Here is a 19,511-nt window from a genome sequence, read left to right as displayed (position 1 = left end):
GATGTTAGAGAAAGGGAAAAAGATTAGTCTCACTCGAGGGTTTCGGGTGGAGAGTGAGACCCTACTAATCTCCCATCTTCAGTTTGCCAACAACGACATTCTCTTTTGTGACATAGATACAAGTATGGTTGACAACCTACAAAAGTTAAGTATATGATTTAAAGTAAACATTGTCAAGTGCAAGATGTTAGGTATCCGAATGTCCAAAGGAAGAGGTAGAGCAAATGGCAGTGGCTTTTGGTGTTGTGTGGGAATCTTTCCTTATCTTGCTCTTCCTCTATGTAGTGAAAAGGGTCAAAAGAAAGTTGGTAAGATGGAAGAGTCGGTATTTGTCCTTTGGCGGTTGGTTAACTCTCATCAAAGAAGTGGTGTCAAACATGTTGTTGTACATTACGTCTCTATTCTAGTGCCCGAAATCAGTTTTAAGCAGACTGGAAAGATTGACGAGCAACTTCTTATGGAAGGGTATGGAAGAAAAAAAGTTCCACGGGGGGGGGGGGGGGGGGGTATAAATAAATGACTCTGACCTTAATGGGAAGGTGGTTGTGGAGGTTTTGGGTTAAAAGAATGATATTTATGAAGAGAGGTTATAAAGGGCATCAGAGATATGACAATGTAAGCACCATGAGGTTCGCTTTCTATAGAATTGCAATTTGTTCTCCCAAATATTCCACATAATTGCTGAAAGAGTTAAGCACCATGAGGTTCACTTTCTATTAGGAGGGCTAGCCCCGTGCCACGACCAAAATAGGGACCCAACAAAATGAGGCATCACCCAATTAACTTCAAATATTTTGAGAAGATGAGACCACACCTGGAAAGCAAAAGGACAATGTAAAAAAATGTGGTCAACTAATTCTACATTGGCCATACAAAGAAGACAAATATTAGGGAGGATCATAATTCGCTTATGGAGGTTGTCCACTGTGAGAATTCGGTGTCTTTCCACTAGCCAAGCAAAAGAAGCCACTTTTGGTGGAGCCCCATATGCCTAAAAAGCAGAGAACTTACTACCCCTCGAATTAACTACCCCCCAAAGTATGGAATACAGAGATTTAACCATGAAAATTTCAGATGATAGCTTTCCAAATCAAGTTGTCGGACAAATTAGGGGAAGGTTGGAACCAGTTCAAAATATCAACGATATCGTCCAATATATCCCATGATATATCTTGTATCCCACCAGTGCCATACAAAATGCACAACTAGTGCGATATATCCCACATGTTCGATCCAGTGAGCATTTTTAAATTTTCGATCTTTTTTTTTTTTTCTTTTTTTCTATAAATCATGTTAAATCGGTATCAAATTGTTACAAACCCATGAATTTTCATGTTTGCATGAAAAATCATGAATTGAGAGCTTTGATTTCAAGATTTAGAGGAGATGGGCCGAGTTGCAAAAAATAAAAAATAAAAATCCCAATTCCTCGCAAATTGGTTGCAATCCTTGTGTCCAAACGTAAAATGAAACACATATATAACCCGATTTAGTGATTCTTCTTTTGCTTTTGAAAGTATTGCTTGTGTTTCCACACGTCTTCTTACATTTATAAATTATATGAATAGACTTTGCATATACTTGCATCAATTCAGTTAGACAATGCATAGATTAGGACCCCATACAAAGAAAACCTATTATGTGCACTCGTTTTTTGAAATGTTTTGATTTATAAGCGTGTATTGATGTCTTTGTAAAAAATTGTTGAAGTTTCATTAAAAAATTCAACCAATTTCCCAATGTTTCCCCATGTTTCCAACAACAGTGATACATTACGCGATACAACCGATATATCTCATGTGATAACTGATACATATTCGTATCCCAAGAATGTGATACGTAGCGCAATATCGATATTTCGAACACTGGTTGGAACAAGTGTAGTCTCTCTAGAAGCCTTGCAAGCTCAAGTGTCTCCTCATCCGTTAACACCCTTCCGCATGGGAGACACCATGCACCTCTCCTGCCATCATATGAGAAATAGGAAGCCATGTTCATATTGATTTCTTGCGCGAGACAAACTAGAGATGGGAATTCCATTGCCAAGGAATTGTCACCACAGCAAATGTCTTCCCAAAAACAAATCCTATTACCGTTTCCAAGGGAAAGTTTCATTTTTGCTTTCACCATAGGAGCAACCATGGATATGGACTTCCAAACTCCAAATGACCTATAGAGAGATGACCTCTTGGTTTCCCAACCTCCCACCTCTGTACCATACTTAGACATGATAACTTCCCTCCACAGTTTCCCTTCTTCAGTTCCAAGCCTCCAAATCCACTTTCCAAGGAGGGCCTTGTTCATAATTTCTAGATCTCTTATGCCTACTCATCCTTTAAGTAGAGATTTGCACACTTCTTCCCACTTGAGCAAGTGGAATTTGAATTTGTCTTCCGCCCATTTCTAAGAAATCCCTCTGTAATTTTTCTAATTTTTCCAACACCAATTTCGGGCATTTGAATAAGGACATATAATAGATGGGAAGATTCGATAATGCCCCCTTGATAAGAGTAATTTGATCCGCCAAGGATAAGTGCCTGCTTTTCCATTTCGATAGTTTCCATTGGAATTTCTCTATAACCTTGTTCCACAAACGCTTCAGGGGTTTGCCTACACATAATGGAAGTCCCAAGTACGTAGATGGAAAAGATCCCATTCCACATCCAAAAACGCTGGCAAGGGTAGCTAGTTCTTCATTAGATAAACCATCCCAGGCATCTCACTTTTTACAATGTTAATTTCTAGCCTAGACACCACTTGGTAACACCCCACTATTCTCAGTAGATTATTCACCATGGCTTCGCCTGCTGCATGGAATAATAGTGTATCACCCACGAATTGGAGGTGAGATATAATTGTGTCACCTGGGTTTCCATGAAAGCCTAAAATGAGCCCTGCCTCTTGGCCCTTGGTTAGCATACTGCTAAACGCCTCCGCCACTACAATAAATAAGTATGGTGATAAAGGGTCCCCTTGTCTTAGGCCTCACGAAGCTTTGAAATACCCTTTAGGAGATCCATTTACTAGCACCGAGAAGGAAGCCGAGAAAACACATTCCATGATCCAGCTAATCCATTTCTCTCCAAATCCCAATCTTCTTAACGTGTATTGAAGGAAGTCTCACTCTGCATAGTCGTAGGCCTTTTCGATATCCAGCTTACAAACTACCCCTTTTCTTCCTTTGTTGTGTTTAGAATTAATGCATTCATGTGCAAGTAACGCGGTGTCTAGAATATGCCTTCCAAACACAAAGGCACCCTGATTCTTTGATATAACTAGAGAGAGAACTAGTTTCAGTCTGTTAGCTAGAACCTTAGCTAGGATTTTATATGAATTTCCTAGAAGGCTAATAGGCCGATAATCTGAGAATGCTTCTGCCCCATTTTTGGTTTTTTTGAATTAGAGCTAAAAAGGTGGCTCCCATCCCATTAGATATCCTCCCTTTTTTCAAAAAAAATCCTGAATGAAATCTACTACTTCCTTGTTACTGTGTCCTGGAATATTTGATAGAATGCTATGAGGAAGCAATCGGGACCCAAAGCCTTATCACTTCCTAGCGAATCTATTGCTTCTTTGATTTCTTCCTCCACTAGTTTTTCAAGGGATTCTTTGTTCTCTTCCAATATATGCCTAAAAGGCAAATAGTCTAGAGATGGGCGTGGATCTCCATCTGTTGTTAGGAGATTTGCATAAAATTTCACAATCGCAGAGCATACCTCTTGTTTATTTTCTAATTTGTGACCATTCACCATAACGCTACTAATATGATTAGATCTGGCCCAAACACTAGCAATTCCATGGAAGAAAGTTGTGCTTTTGTCACCTTCCTTGAGCCATAGAGCTCGTGATCTCTGCCACCACATTATTTAATCTTCTTTGAGATACTTAAGAGTATTGTGCTGATAGTGCCAACCTTCTATTCTGCTCTTTTTCAGAAATTTCTGCCATTTCTTCCATGATGTCAATCGAGTTCATCTCATTGAACATGCTATTCATCTTTTCAGCTCGATCAGATGAGATTCTCTTCTTCCAACTAGATAGTTTTGCCTTGAGAAATTTGAGCTTTTGTGCCAGCCGATACCCAGCCAGGCCAAATACTACGCATGATTGCCACTAAGACTTCACCATCTGCGCAAAATCATCCTCTTCCATCCAGGCTAACTCGAACCGGAAAGGTTTCAGTGCCCAATTGTCTTCTTCAACTTCCAACAAGATGGGTCTATGATCAGATGTAGTGCGGCTAAGACCCCTTGATTTGACAAGTGGATATTTATCAATCCAGTCACTCGATGCTATGAATCTGTCCAATTTTTCCATTACTGGGTTCTCCCTCCCATTGGACCATGTGAACTTAGCACACCCCATTGGAACGTCTACCATATTATTCCGGTCCATGTTTACACGCTTAGAATTCAAAATATTACAGAAAAAAAAAAAAATCATACATGATAGGTTTCCATTTTATAGGGGCCTAAACCATGCACTGTTAGATAGAAGTAGTGCAATTATATCTAGAATGAATTCATATCATTCAATGCAAGTAATAAAATAAAAGCAATACGTGAAAAAACTAAGGGGAAAAACAACATATTTGCCTCAAACCCACAGAGTTACGAGGTAGCTCAATGTTTTCATCTCCGTCTCCATTAGGGCAGCCTAGTACTGCTACTCGAAGTATCAACTGTACTATGGTGATAGATAGCTTGGCCAACACTCATGAATATATAAATTTTCCACATCAATCATCACTCATTAACATCTATTTTCAAAATAAATAAATTTTATAATTAAAGCATAACTTCTTCAAAAAAGAAAAAATTAAACTTGTGGCCCATAGATAGATTGGCCACCAGTTATGAATGTCAAATTTCCACACTTGCGATCTCATTTTAAAGGGTGAAAAATACACAAAGTTAGAATTTCCCAAAGTTCTTCCATTTTCCACCACTCAAAATTTGTTTGTTTTCACCTCAAATCCATGTTAATGCATAAGAATCATGCATAGACATGAATTTATAGTGCAATCTACACAAACATGTCTAAAAGAGGAAGTTGATGAACAGAATATCCTTTCTGCGATAAAATCTCCGACCTGTTTCTGCTAGGCAGTTGATCAACAGAATATCCTTTCTGCGATAGCTGTCTCGGCTTTAGCTAGTTCAGGTGGTTTTGGTAAGCTTATCAGTTTAGTTAGTTAGGGAGGCTTGTAGATGAAATCCTCTTTCCTTTTGGTTAGGGTAAGCAGTGAAAGTCTCAAGTCATAATTTCTCTCCAAAATCCAAGATTTGATTTCAAACACTTCAAGGGTGGTCGAATCCCCCTAGAACAAGGTTCCGAAAAAAAAAAATAACAAAAAAAGGCTTCTTTTTTAATTTTGTTGTTTTTTTCTCTCGATTTTCTAGGTATTTACATAGATTTTGTCAATATCAACAATAATATCGATATTATCATCGATATCCTAGCTCATACTAAAGGGTGCGGACTGATATCTCCCAATATTTGAAATATTGTGATGTCATTAATAATATCATTGATACTGTTAAATTTAGTTTTACACTTGATATTCGTTTCTCTAACCCAATGACACTGATAAGTAACAACTGATAATATCACCGATATTATCAATTATATTGACGCTACCAGGAAGACTGGTCCATTTTCATAAGGTGGTTGGGATATTCTGATAACAAAGATACTAGGGCACAGCCCAACCCATGAACCATGAGATTGAAGTATTAGGTTACTGAAAGGTGGTTCCACCTGTACCATTAACAAGTTGAAAAAAAAGATGCTTTTTTCTCTCAGTCGAGTAGCATAACCCATCTTCCATCTCCTCAGCCGCAGAATTGGTCGGTTGCGTTTGAACATTTATTTCCAATTCAAGTCACGTTTAAACATTCCAAACTTGACCATGCATTCAATAGTCAAATGCATCAAAAGTAAACCATACACTTTTTATTCAATAAGAAACCTTATTGATTTTGATACATTATATACTATGGATAATTTGTAAGTTAGAAGCTTTCCATACCTGACCAACAGAACCGAAACGGTACATGACATTTTCTCCCGTGACATCTGAAGTTGGCGATGACCAATATGAGTCAAAAGCAACTCCACTAACCTGCCAGTCAGCAAAAAAAATAAAAATCAAATATTCGCTAGTCATGAATATACAAGTAAAACAAGAGCAACACTGAATATTTAATAGGAAAAATAATTACCCATGAGTTGTGTCCCTCGCCCCATGCTACAACCTTGCGATCTTCCATACTCCAAACTTGTACTAGATCATCTTCACCACCAGTCAAAATGTATTTTCCATCAGAGCTGAGAAACAGTACATTATTAAGATTAATTATCAAATTCTGTTTTAAAAAGGTTTTATTAGTTGTTCAGAAAAAAGAACTTGTGGGGACTTACATATAAATTATACAATGAGTAAACACATACAACATGTTGAATAACATAGAGAACGAGGAAAAAAAAAGGTGGAAAAAGAAAAAGAAAGAAAAGTAGAAGTCACCTCCAGGCACAACACAATAAAGCACCATAATAGCTTTTTCCGCCACAAATTAACTGTTCTTTAGAGTAGTCAAATACTCTCAGGTAACCTGCATGCGGCAGCAGATCTCAGGTATCTAGGTCCCGATATCAACGTGAAGTAAACATGAAAAAGAACACAACTAAGAAGTCGAAAGGTTAGCATTACCATCTCTTCCAACAGTGGCCAAATATGTTCCATCTGTCGAGAAAGAAATACTGTTGATTGAACCTTGGCAAATGTGCCATCTTGCAATTGGGTTACTCTGCAAGTAAATCCAAGAAATCATCAAACTAGACCACATGGAAACCCAACAAATTAGAATATAAGATTCTCTCAAATGACAGGCAACCAGATAATGCTACTAATGGAAGTTTTCATGTTCCAAGAGCATGGTAAAATGATTACAAGCCTAAATTTCCATTAATGACCCTTGAAAATGAAGCTTGCCACAGTTCCCTTTGAAACTTCTAAATATTGGGTGCCTCGGTGAAATCTAATTCAGAGTAAAAATTAATAAGATCCCTTTTAAATTTGAGACATTTCGTTTTCAAATATTAATATAATTATAATAGGAAAAGTATCTGATACTATCATTTATAAAAGTCATCGAGTATTCCATCTCTGTACATGTTTAAGCTTGGAGAACTCATCTTTTGGGTCCTAGCAAGGATGGGAGATCACATATGTGAAGATTCATACATGTTGGATGATCCTAGGCTTTGCAGTGATGTCCTCCCATAGTAAGGCTAAATGGATAAACAATCCGGATCGCAAACATCTGTACCAGGTTAGATAACACAGAAGGAGTGGGTCATGACACTTTTCCAAGAATCTAGGAATCATCCATAACATATTTATATAAAATAAATATACTTATATATTTAAATTATATCATAAAACTCTCCGCGTAGGAGAGGAAACGCCTCTTTTGTAAAAATCCCCCGTATGTCCTGCAAGTACACTCTTGCATGATAGCCTGTAATGGTTAAAAGATTTGGAGACCCGGATCATCTCGATCACTCCTTAGTCTAAGTAGACCCAGATCTGTGTGGTCCGCAAAGATGTTTGTGTTATATTCACTGTTTTAAATATCGACAATATCGGCCGATATATCCCATGATATATCTAGTATCCCACCAGTGCGGTACGAAACGCACAAGTAGTACGATATATCCCACACGTTCGATCTAGTGAGCATTTTTGAATTTCGATGCTCTTATTTTTTGTAAATCATGTTAAATTATTGTTAAATTGTTACAAATTCATGATTTTTCATGTTCTGCATGAAAAATCATATATTGGGAGCTTCAATTTCAAGATTTGGAGGAGATGGGCCGAGTTGCAAAAAATTGAAAAAAAATCAAAATTTCCCAATTTCTCGCAAATCGTTTGCAATCTTTGTGTTCAAACATCACATCAAACATGTCTATAACCTAATCTAGTGATTCTTCTTTTGCTTTTGAATGTATTGCTTGTGTTTCCACACCTCTTCTTACATTTATAAATTATATGGATAGACATTGAATATACTTGCATCAATTCAGTTAGACAACGCATATATTACGACCCCATACAATGAAAACCCATTATATGTACTTCTTTTTGGTAATGTTTTGATTTATAAGTGTATTGATGTCTTTTTTAACAATCACCGAAGTTTCATCAAAAAATTCAATAAATTTCCCTATGCTACCAACAATAGCGATACATTACACGATACAAACAATATATCCCTTGCGATAACCGATACGTATCCATATCCCAAGAATGCGATACGTAACGCGATACCGATATTTCGAACACTGGTTATATCTACTCTAGCCATCCATTGTGCCAGATCACGTTAGGGTGTAAGCTAAAAAAAACACAGGCAAATTCAAACCTCAAGTGGACCACAGCACAAGAAACTGTCAGATTGAACACCCACCATTAGAACTTAAGGCCCACAAAAGTTTTGAAACTAATGTTTGTGTTTTCCCTTCATCCTGGTCAGATGACCTTCTGAACAGGTGGGATAGCATATAAACAGCATGGTAGGTCCTAGGAAGATTTTAATAGGGGGCGCTTTCATCTCCATTGTTTCCTATGGCATGGCTCATTTGAGTTCTAGATCTTGCCTCATCTTCGGGTCCATGCCCTAAACTGAGCTTGCGAAAATGATGGACGAAATGGATTGCAAACGGATACCGCAGTGGACCCAAAAGAGTTTTGGTTCTTGCGTCAATGGGTTCCTTATACAGGTGTTGCGGGATGCAGATTGCCTATAGCTGAGGATGCACAGGATTCTTGTATCATTAGGCTTTTGTTGGGCCCGCTTTGATGTATGTGTTATATCCACTTCGTCCATTCGTTTTGCTGGCTCATTTTAGGACATGTCCAAACATGAGACAGATCCAAAGGTCAAGTGGACCACACCACAGGAAATAGTGGGGAAGCAGATTGTTGCAAATGAGGCTACGGGGGATTCCTGCAACTCCAAGCTCTGTAGGGCCCACCATGATGTAAGCGCTATATCCATTCCCTCCATCCGTTTTACCAGCTCATTTCAGTACATGAGTCCAGACATGAGGCAGATCCAAAGCTCAAGTGGACCACACCACATGAAACAGTGGGCATTAAACGCCCACCGTTGAAAACTACGTGGAGCCACAAAAGTTTTGGATCAAGCTGATATTAGTGTTTTCTCTTCATCCTGGTCTGAGTACCTTGTGAACAGGTTGGATGGCACATAAACATCACAGTTGGCACTAGGAAGGTTCCAACGGTAGGCGGCTTTATCTCCACTATTTCCTACAGTGTGGTCCACTTGAGTTTTGGATCTGCCTCATGTTTGGGGTCATGTCTTATAATGAGTTGGCAAAACAGATAAACTGAGTGGATATAACACATGCATCACGATGGGCCCTAGAGCTTAATTTAGTAGGAATCCTTGCAACCCACGACTGCAGGCAATCCTCGTCTATGCTACATGAGAAGTGTGAGTTCACACTTTCAAGTAAATTCCATTCATGTCCCAGGAGTCCGTACTCGAGTAGTGTTTTAGATCCTTTGTAAGTGTGCCAGCAGCCTTTATTTGAAATATACATCGAGTGGGTCACACTTAAAGCACCGCACATCAACAATTGGTTTTATTATGGGATAGCTCATTATGTTCATATTGATCTATTATGCGCCTTCGCATCTAGCTTTGGATAGACCTCATACAATGATTGTCCTAGTTCTACCATATCTTTTGCCTCATTTCTTCTAGAACAATCACAAACAGTTTTTTTTTTTTTTTTTCCAAGTATGGATCTACTACCAAAAATTCAATGCAATCAAATTGCTTTCAACCGTCAACTTATTCCTCAAAATTTCAGTGCACACCAATGAGATAACTTGCTTCATTTTAGTAGCTAATGAGACCTTCATGATGGATGACTTGGATCCTATATTTTCTGTCACGTTGTGACTTGCCTCTCATCACACACATGGGTTGCCACATGCATTAGTATATTGTAAAGTGAATACATTGCATCTCTAATTATTAAATGATGCAATTAGATTTTCTTAAAATCTCTATAAGCATGCGATTGATGTTAAGATTCATGAAGAAACGCCACAATATGAGATAAATGAAATATATCATTCCGAGAAAGAAAAAAAAAATGAAACACGGTTCCTTCTTCTTCTTTTTTGAAAGATTACGGGATTTTATTAAGAAGAGCAACAAGAAACAGGTACAAAACTAAAACAAAAAATATTTTTAAAATAATAAAAAAAAATAAAATAGAGGGGTGCCAAGCAGGCAGCCCTACTACATCTTGAGGAAGATAAGATTACAAATCCTTCAAATTTGGGGTGCAAGAAATCCATTTAATAACCAACGACCTAGCCCTCTGCGAAGTGTTTTAAGACGGCTTGCTAGAGTTGTCAAAACATCTAGCTTTTCTTTCTTCCCAAATAGCCCACCAAATTGCCAATAAAACCATTCTCCACAACATCTTCTTCTCCTTTCTAAGGCCCACCCCATGCCAAGCACCCAATAGACGATCAACCGATTCAGGACGACCCACAAAATATGAAAATGTCCTAGAATGGTCACCCAAATCTGACCCACATAAGGGAAATGCACAAAGAGATGATCCACAGTCTCCTTATCTCTCTTACAAAGAGAGCACATGTTAGGAATTGCCATCACTCTTTTGTGGAGTTTGTCGATAGTTAAGGCATTTGTTTTTCCTACCAACCATCCAAAAGAAAACTTTGGGGAGCATTAAAACTCCAAACAAGTTTGGAGACCTTTGACGTCCCTTAATCAAAACTTCCTTGTAATAAAGCATAGAAAGATTTGACCGAAAAAGTTTCGGATTTATTGTTTTTTCACAAAATTGAGTTTGGATCGGAAGAAGACGGAGCACAAAGTTGAATACAATCAAGAAGAGCCACATATTCATCAACTTCATTATCACGAAGAGATGCTTGCAAGGCGGTTTCCAAACAACCATCCCACCGATGTGGGAGAAGCAATCTGCCAGCACCATAAGAGGGTTTGAAGCGAGATGAAATATATTAGGGAACGTCTCTTTCAGAGGAGATCATCCCACCCACACATCCTCCCAAAATGGGATCCTTCCGCCATTCCCCAAGGAGAAACCAATCCCCTCCAAAAATGTTGGCTTCACGAAGGAGACACCTTACGCTCTATAGGCCAACAAATCCATCGTCCACCCCCCACCTTCCGAGTGTCAATACTTGCATATAACAACATCTTTCCACAACATGCTATCCTTCACCTCGAGTCCCCAAAGCCACCAAACAAAGCTAGATTCATGGATTTGAGATCTTCAATACCCACACCTCCCGCTTTGTATGACTTACATACCTCTTCCCATCTAACCAAATGGAACTTCCTTTTTTCCTCCATCCCTTGCCAAAGAAAGTCCCTACCAAGCTTTTTGAACTGTGCAAGCACTGAAGCCAGGCATTTGAAGAGGGATATAAAGTATAGGGGAAGGTTTGAAAGAGCTGCCTTAATAAGCGTGATTCAGCCACCAAGTGAAACATATCGAGTTTTCCATCTTGCAAGCATCCTTTCGAATCTCTCCACCACCTTATCCCATAGATACTTAGCCGATTTTCGAACATACAAAGGCAGCCACACAAACGCAGCCGGGAGAGCTCCTATCGCGCATCCAAACACTTCAGCTAAAAGAGCTATCTCATCCATTTCCGTGCGCACACCGAACATCTTTCTTTTGGCAATATTGACCTTGAGGCCTGATACTGCCTTGAAGCACCAGATTATAGTTCTCGATTTGTCCACCATAACAAGGTCCGCATCACAGAAAAGAAGAGTGTCGTCGGCGTATTGCAAATGAGAAATAGGGGAGTGCATTCCTTCCACCTTGAAACGTTTGATGAATCCTTCTTCCTGACCTTTGTCAAGCATTCTCCCCAAGGCCTCCACCACCAAGAGAAAAAGGAATGGGGATAACGGGTCACCTTGATAGAGGCCCCTCCAGCTTTCGAAGAAACCTTTTGCAGATCCATTTAGGAGCATTGAGAAGCGAGCCAATCCCACACATTCCATAATTCATTTCCTCCATTTCAGGTTGTAACCCATCCGAGCCATCAAATAATCGAGGAAGCTCCAATCAACATGATAGTGAGCTTTCTCTATATCCAGCTTGCAAACAATACCTTTTCAGCCCCCTCTATGCCTTGAATCAAGGCATTCGTGAGCAATTAGCGCGCCATCAACAATTTGTCGGCCCGGGACAAAGGCACATTAGTTTTCCGAAATTACACTTCTAATGACCTTTCGCATACGAGAAGCACGCACTTTCACCAGGATTTTATACAGCTTGCTAATGAGGCTGATAGGTCGGAAGTCTTTTAAGGATTCGGCCCCATTAGTCTTAAGGATAAGAGCAATGAAGGAAGCTCCAAGGTCACTTGACAACCGCCTCTAGCAAAGAATTCTAACATAAAATCCATTATGTCACCTTTCATCATATCTCAGAAGACTTGAAAAAAAAAAAAAAAAAAATCGGGAATCCATCCGGACTCAACACCTTCTCACTACCAAAGGATTCGATAGCAACTTTGACCTCTTCATCTGAAAATTGAGCTTCTAATAATTCAGCCTCTTCCATCGAGTGTTTGCTAAAGGTGAGGTTATCCAACCTCAACCTTCTCTAGTCCTTTTTCAACAAAGAAGCATAAAAACTGATTACTACTTCTGCTAAATGATCTTTATTCCCGATGTGATTCCCTTCCACCACAATACTACTAATTATGTTTACTCTTACTCAGGCACTTGTGATGCTGTGGAAATATTGTGTTCTTATCACCCTCCTTAATCCAGTTGCTTCTTGACCGTTGCCTCCATCTGCTTTTTATCCTTCCTGCATATTTCTGAATAAGGGTAACCCGTCGAGCCACTTCCTCAGCAGTTAGATCATTGCTCTCCGCCTTAGTGTCCAATGCCTACAAATCACGAAGAATAGAAGTTGTTTCATCATCCCTTTTGCCTAGTTCTTCTTTCTTCCATAACATGATTCTATCCTTAAAAAGCTTCAGCTTTTTAGACAACTTGAAACTAACAAAACCTTCGACCACCACCACTCTCTGATCTTTTGCAAGAAACCTTCCACTTCAAGCTAGCTAAGTTCAAATCTAAATGGCTTGGGACCACAGTTATCATCATCAATAGCTAGTAGCACGGAACTATGATCGGAAATTGGCTTCATTCTTTGGGCGACAAGAGGGAAGCTCTCTATCCACTCTAACGAAACAAGAAACCGATCCAGCCTAGACAAAACTGGCCTCGCTTGTCTGTCTGTTAGACCATGTGAATTTCCCACCCTCCATTGGAAGACCAATAAGCTCGTGGGAGCTAATCCAGTCTAAGAAGTCAGACATACTCGTGGGAGCTAATCCAATCCGAGAAGTCGGACATGCTCGTGGTAACCTTGCCCCCCATTCGACCTTTCTGAAATGAATCACGTGATATTAAAATCCCCACCGATACACCAAGGCCCATTGAATTTGGATCGACATTCGGACAACTCATTCCACAAATCCATTCTTTTATCATCTTGATTTGGACCATAAATGGATGTGAATAACCATGTGAATCCAGATGAAGTATCCTTCAACACCACAAGCATAGAGTCTGAACGAAACATAGTTCCTAGGAGTTGGAAGCACGAATTACAGCAAAAAGCCTAGTTCCCACAAGAACCTGAATTCAAATTGCAAATAGGGGGTTTGAAATGGGACCGTCAAATGAAATGGAAGAACCGTGCATCTAAGGTGTCGGGCATACGATATAGTGGTGTTAGCTAACTAAATCAGGTATAAGTGTTTGGTAATAGTGGTTGATAATTTCCCTTCATAATATACTAAAAATAAGTTGGTGTTGTTGTTGTCATCATTATACTTTGATTATCTATACAAATATTTATATAAACAAATAACAAAATAAACATCATCGTAGCCTTGCCCCAGGTATTTGGGGTTGGGTATCTAATGATCACTCGGCAAAAGTTCAACACCAACTGCCTCCTGACATCAATCCTCAATACTCAAGTTAGTTAGAGTGCCCATGACCCCGAGTCATGGCCTAGGATTGAGTCCCCAAAGGAACAATTCTTGTGAGCCAGTGACCCTGAAAATCCACCAAAATAAAATTTATAGGGGGAGGGAGGGAGGGAGGGAGATAGAGAGAGAGAACGCGTCACTACCAAGAGGAGTTGATTAGAAACCAAGTGGGCTAATAATACTCCAGCACTGTATGATTCTTGATACATAGGCATTCAAAATTTTATAAATGGAACATATTAACTCAAATTAAACCCTCCTAAATTGTGGAAACCACTGTAACTACGTCACAAGTTGAAAATCAAATAGGTTGAATAATTCTAACCACTGATACGTGGACACTAGTTTGCTAACATACGATCATTGGACAATTTTCATTTTAACTGTCCAATAAACGTCCAATAAAACCTTTTAAATAAATGTCATTTTGGGTTTACAATACATCTAAATTGGGACCCATAATTTAGTCAGTTCAATTCGAATTACTTGTATGCCATGCGTACAATTTCCCGGTGCCTAGGTATCACTCATCACAATGCCAGAGAATCAAAAGTTTTCCTCCATAAACCAACAATTACCAAAAAATATAATTTCTTATTACTATATGCCCCTGCATGGAGACATTTGAGTTTCAGGTACTCCACAATTGTGTTTAACATTGAAGTAGGAATCCATATATACTGCTGAATTATTTTATTTTATTTTTAAATGTAGATTGGTGCGAAGTAAATGAGAAGATTTACCACATTCTTAATAAGCATCACTAAGGAAGGAACAAAGCATCCACAATCTACCTCATCGACTCTTGAAACAATCCCATAAGAAATATTGTCTATAGGTGCATATGAGACAAGGTATTCTGTGGCTACACAACATGACAAGTATCATAACCTCAATGCATGAGAAATATAGCTCAAGAGTGTTTTTTTTTTTTTTTTTTTTTTTTCTATTGGGGATTTTTAATTAAGGTTGAGATATTGTTCGAGAACCAGTACATCGAACTTGGCTCGGTTGACCAATGAATCAACTAGGAAACTCGAATGAGTCTCGTAAATTTTTACTAGGTTTAATATTTGTTTAGGTTTTTTTTTTTTTTTTTTTTCTGATATTGGCACCAACTCAAACCCTTATCCTCAAGGTGTCTAGAACCATCACATCAACCAGTCAAGAAAATGGCGAGAATTGACTAGTTGAGAAAAGAAATGGACCATTTGAATAATGAAGTGGGCCCAAAGGCGCAGCATCGGTTGTTCAAGGGGTGAAATGTGTTTCTAGAAATAAGGTCAATATAGTAAAATGGCTAGTTGAGAAAAGAAATGGACCATTTGAATAATGAAGTGTGCCCCAAATGCGCAACATCAGTTGTTCAAGGGGTGAAATGTGTTTCTAGAAAGAAAGTCAAATATAGTAAAATGGTCAATGTGGTATATTTCTCTCTGAGTATGCATGAAACAAACAGTACATATATGCATTAGATTTGAACTATCCATCAAGTGGGCCCTACTATGGAGTGGCCATAGCTCAAAAGTCACATTGTTGGACAATCCTATCTAAATAGAGGCCTACCAACAGATACTACAAAAAGGAATGAGAAAAACAATTCACATTCAATTGGAGAAAAGGTTGACTGATTGAAAAACAAGGATTAGACATTGGGATCTTCAAGCCACAAGAATATAAAGGCCAGGGAAGAACTGACAAATTATAGATGTCTAACTCAAGAACTACAATTTTGAATATTGAGAAAAAGAATTGCGGGCTTAAAAGGAATTAGAATATGATTTAGAAAAGAGAAAAAAAAAAAAAAAAAAAAAAAATTTAGAAGAAGACAATTTGAAAATAAATAGGTGTAAAATCCAATTAAGGATGTTAATAGATAGAGATTTGAAAGAAAAAATAAATTGTAAGAGACTATTGGAAAAAGGCAGGAAAACTCATTCATTTACACAAAGGATTACTGTTTATTTTAGTAATTTTTATACAAATTGACTTGGGCTGAGTTTTCACAACTCAGTGGATCAGTCAAGTCAATGCAAAACTCAGCCAATCCAAGTCAACTTGGCAGAGTTCCTACTTGACTCACCAACTTTTCAAACATTGACTGAGCAAGGAAAATTTACATTCACTATGTAGAAATAGAAAAACCTAGAGGAAAAAAAAAAAACTAAAAAATGGGTATATAGACATAAGGAGGGCAGGGCAAGGTTAAAACAAATACACATTTTCAAAAGGAATAGTATAGTCCACTAAATAATGATTGAACACGGCAAACAACTAATGCTTCAACAATGATAGACAAAAGCCTGTGCTAAAATGCAACAACATGGACACAAACAGCATGTGACGAAGGTGGATGAGACAAAATAGTGCACAATGGGATTTGGAAGCATCCAAAATGGCTACATTGAAACAAGGATGCTCCAAAACCCTATCTGGAAACACTCCAACATGCCCTGAATGGAAAAGAGGCGTTAAAGTTTCTTTGTTAGTTTATAACTGTACCTGCCAAGTGCTAACAACCTTATCCAAGTAGTAGGATGTAAACAGTAAAAAGACATGAAGCAATCTGGACAGTTTCGTCAAGGTGTAGGACTCATGTGATGTGCCTTCTAATGCATTTGCTTTTTTCTGCTCACCCACATTCATAAGGTGCATGCTTTAATGAACATATGCTCCAAACATGTCCCTTGCAAAACTTGCCATGCATCCCCAACTCAAGGTGCACCATAAATTTATGCTTTGAGCCAATCAAATGTACATCACATACCACCAAGGTATCCCGTATCGGTATCGGTTGGCGTAACGGTGCCCTCCAAAACTGATATGGATACGGGGGCGTAACGGCCCGTAACGGCAAAAAAAAATAATAATAATAAATTGCCAAAAAAATATGAAAAAATATGGATTAAATCCTGAATATTCTAAGCATTCCAAATATGCATTCATTTATAAATTGGAACATATTTATGGTGGTGTAACGGTCCACTCTTTGGTGAGAAGTTGTATCGAACTGTCTGATTAATTTTTGAACCAGGCAACCTGAATTTGACTACAAAATTTATCTATTTAATTTTCTAAATATCTAATTTATATACTTAACAATTTAATATCTTTCTCCCAATAGTTCTTTAAAAAAATGAAATTAAATTCAGTTAGATCGCTTTGCCAATTTGGGGCTGACTTGGAGGACCAATTCATGCCCCAAATCAGCCTCAAATTCATGCAATTTATTGGCATTATCCCACTTGTGAATTGGTGGACATTTATTGGATAGTGAATCATGAAAAAAAATCAAAAGGCCCTGTTTTAAAAAATAAGCGTCCACAAATTAACAATTAAAACTATTCAAACAATTTGATTTTGGCATTTTGAGTTAGCAATTACAGTCCATAATTTAATTGGTAAATTTTAAGTTAATACATGTCTAGTGTACAATTTTTTAAGGGCTGGAATTAGGTAGGACTCGGATTGTGAAGTGTAGCACACGAGTGTCAAAGTTTTTTGGACTCGTGATAAATGTGTTATATCCACACCGTCCATCCATTTTGCCAAATAATTTTAGGGCATGAGCCCAACAATGAGGCAGATCCAAAGCTCAGGTGGACCGCACCATAAGAAACAACAATAATTAAACAACTATTATTAAAAATTTATTGGGGCTACAAAAGTTTTAGATCAAGCTGACATGTGTGTTTTCCCTTCATCCACATCAGCGTGACCCTATTAACAGGTTAGACGGAAAATAAACATTATAGTGGACCCTAAGAAATTTTTAATGGTGAGCATTCTATAACCACTGTTTCCTATGTTGTGGTCCACCTGAGATTTGGATCTTACTAATTTTTTGAATCATAACCTAAAAATGATGTGGCAAAATGGATGGACGGCATGGATAAATATATACATCATGGTGGGGCCCATGTGGCACGTGTACTATTTAATAAAATGTGTAGCGTGCTGCGTAACTCGCACGCAGTCCATTCATTTAACGCAAGCAGGTCCTGTGGGTCTAATCATGAGGTATGTGTTATATCTAAACCATCCATTCATTTGACGAGCTCGCCTTAAGGCTTGACATGAAAAATAATATAGATATAATTATCAAGTGGACCACACTGCAAAAAGCAGTGGGGGATTGAACGTCTACCATTGAAACCCTTTTTGGGATCACAGAACTTTTGGATCAATATGAAATTTGTTTTTCCTCTTCATTCAGGTCTTTTTGACCTTATGAACAGATTGGATGGAAAATAAATGTTATGGTTGGCCTACGAATTGTTTAACAGTGAAAATCATCATCTCCACTGCTATTTTTGGTGTGGTCCAGTCGATCTTTGGATACGATTCACTTTTTGGGTAATGCTCTAAAATGATATTTAAAAATAGATGAATGGTGTAGATATAATAAATACATCACTGTGGAGCCCATATAACTTTGATCTCCTTTGAACCGTTCGTACAACTCGGAGCTCCAGGAGCGTTGGCGCTCGTCTTAGGGTGACACGTACCTACAGCAGCTAAGCTGGTGTGGTACACCTTTAAAAAAAAAAAAAAAGGCGAGAGGGAAACCGAAAAGAAAAAAGAGGGAAAGAAGAGAGAAGAAAAAAGAGGGAAAGAGGGAAAGAACACACACACACACACACACACAGAGAGAGAAGAAGAAGAAGAAGACGACGACGAAGGCTGCAACTGCAGCCGCAGCCGCAGCAGGGCCACAACTGTCCGAGAAGAAGAAGAAGAAGAAGAAAAAGAAAGAGAAGAAGAATAAGAAAAGAAAGGAAAAAGGTAAGTTTTTTTTTTTTTTTTTTTTCCAGGCCCGTAACAGCCAGTATAGGTCAGTACCAACCGTTACGCCCGTAACAGCCGTTATGGGTACAAAATCGGGACATCGGCCGATACGGCCCCATGATAGGGACATCTCGCGCATACGCGCACACAAGCCGCCTCACCTACGCACGTACGCACGGAGTAGGAGGGCCCCACCATCGATCTGTCTTGATGACGGCGTCCAGGGAGGGCCTCCTACCTAGAAGACGAAGTTTGGTTCAAAAGATTGGGCCCGATAATCAAGAAAAGCCCATCACGAGATCTCATGATCGTGGCCCACTCGTCGGACTGATTTCATATTTTAGGTTTTGCTTATTGTTATTATTTAGAACATTGTGACCGCTTTAGATTTCTCTGTTTGGTTTTTATTTTAGTTTACTTCATCGCCAAGTAATAGGTTGCGCAAATGGTGTGACTTTTGGGGTATAAGATTTTCCCTATAAATAGGCACCCCTTGTAATTCTTTTGGGGGATTAAAGTTAATAAAAAAAATTTCTGCTTTATTTTTCTACTCTCTTGGTGAGTTGTAGAAGAATTCAAAAGTGGGTGC

The 19,511-nt window shown here is 38.5% G+C and overlaps 1 protein-coding gene across 4 annotated transcripts in view; it reads right to left on the bottom strand.

Moving 5' to 3' along the window:
- The window catches only part of LOC131248790 (probable catabolite repression protein creC), a 97,787-nt gene that overhangs the window by 29,723 nt on the left and 48,553 nt on the right, over positions 1–19,511 (bottom strand). For all 4 annotated transcript variants that reach the window (XM_058249243.1, XM_058249246.1, XM_058249244.1 and 1 more), the window contains 4 exons: positions 6,713–6,809; positions 6,527–6,614; positions 6,225–6,330; positions 6,032–6,124 (listed from right to left, as the gene is read on the bottom strand). In XM_058249243.1, coding sequence (XP_058105226.1) covers positions 6,032–6,124; positions 6,225–6,330; positions 6,527–6,614; positions 6,713–6,809 — 384 coding nt within the window. The remainder of the gene's footprint in view (positions 1–6,031; positions 6,125–6,224; positions 6,331–6,526; positions 6,615–6,712; positions 6,810–19,511) is intronic.

This window comes from Magnolia sinica, chromosome 6, assembly GCF_029962835.1.
Source record: "Magnolia sinica isolate HGM2019 chromosome 6, MsV1, whole genome shotgun sequence".
NCBI classification, from domain to species: Eukaryota; Viridiplantae; Streptophyta; class Magnoliopsida; order Magnoliales; family Magnoliaceae; genus Magnolia; species Magnolia sinica.
This window is presented reverse-complemented; position numbering and strand designations above follow the sequence as displayed.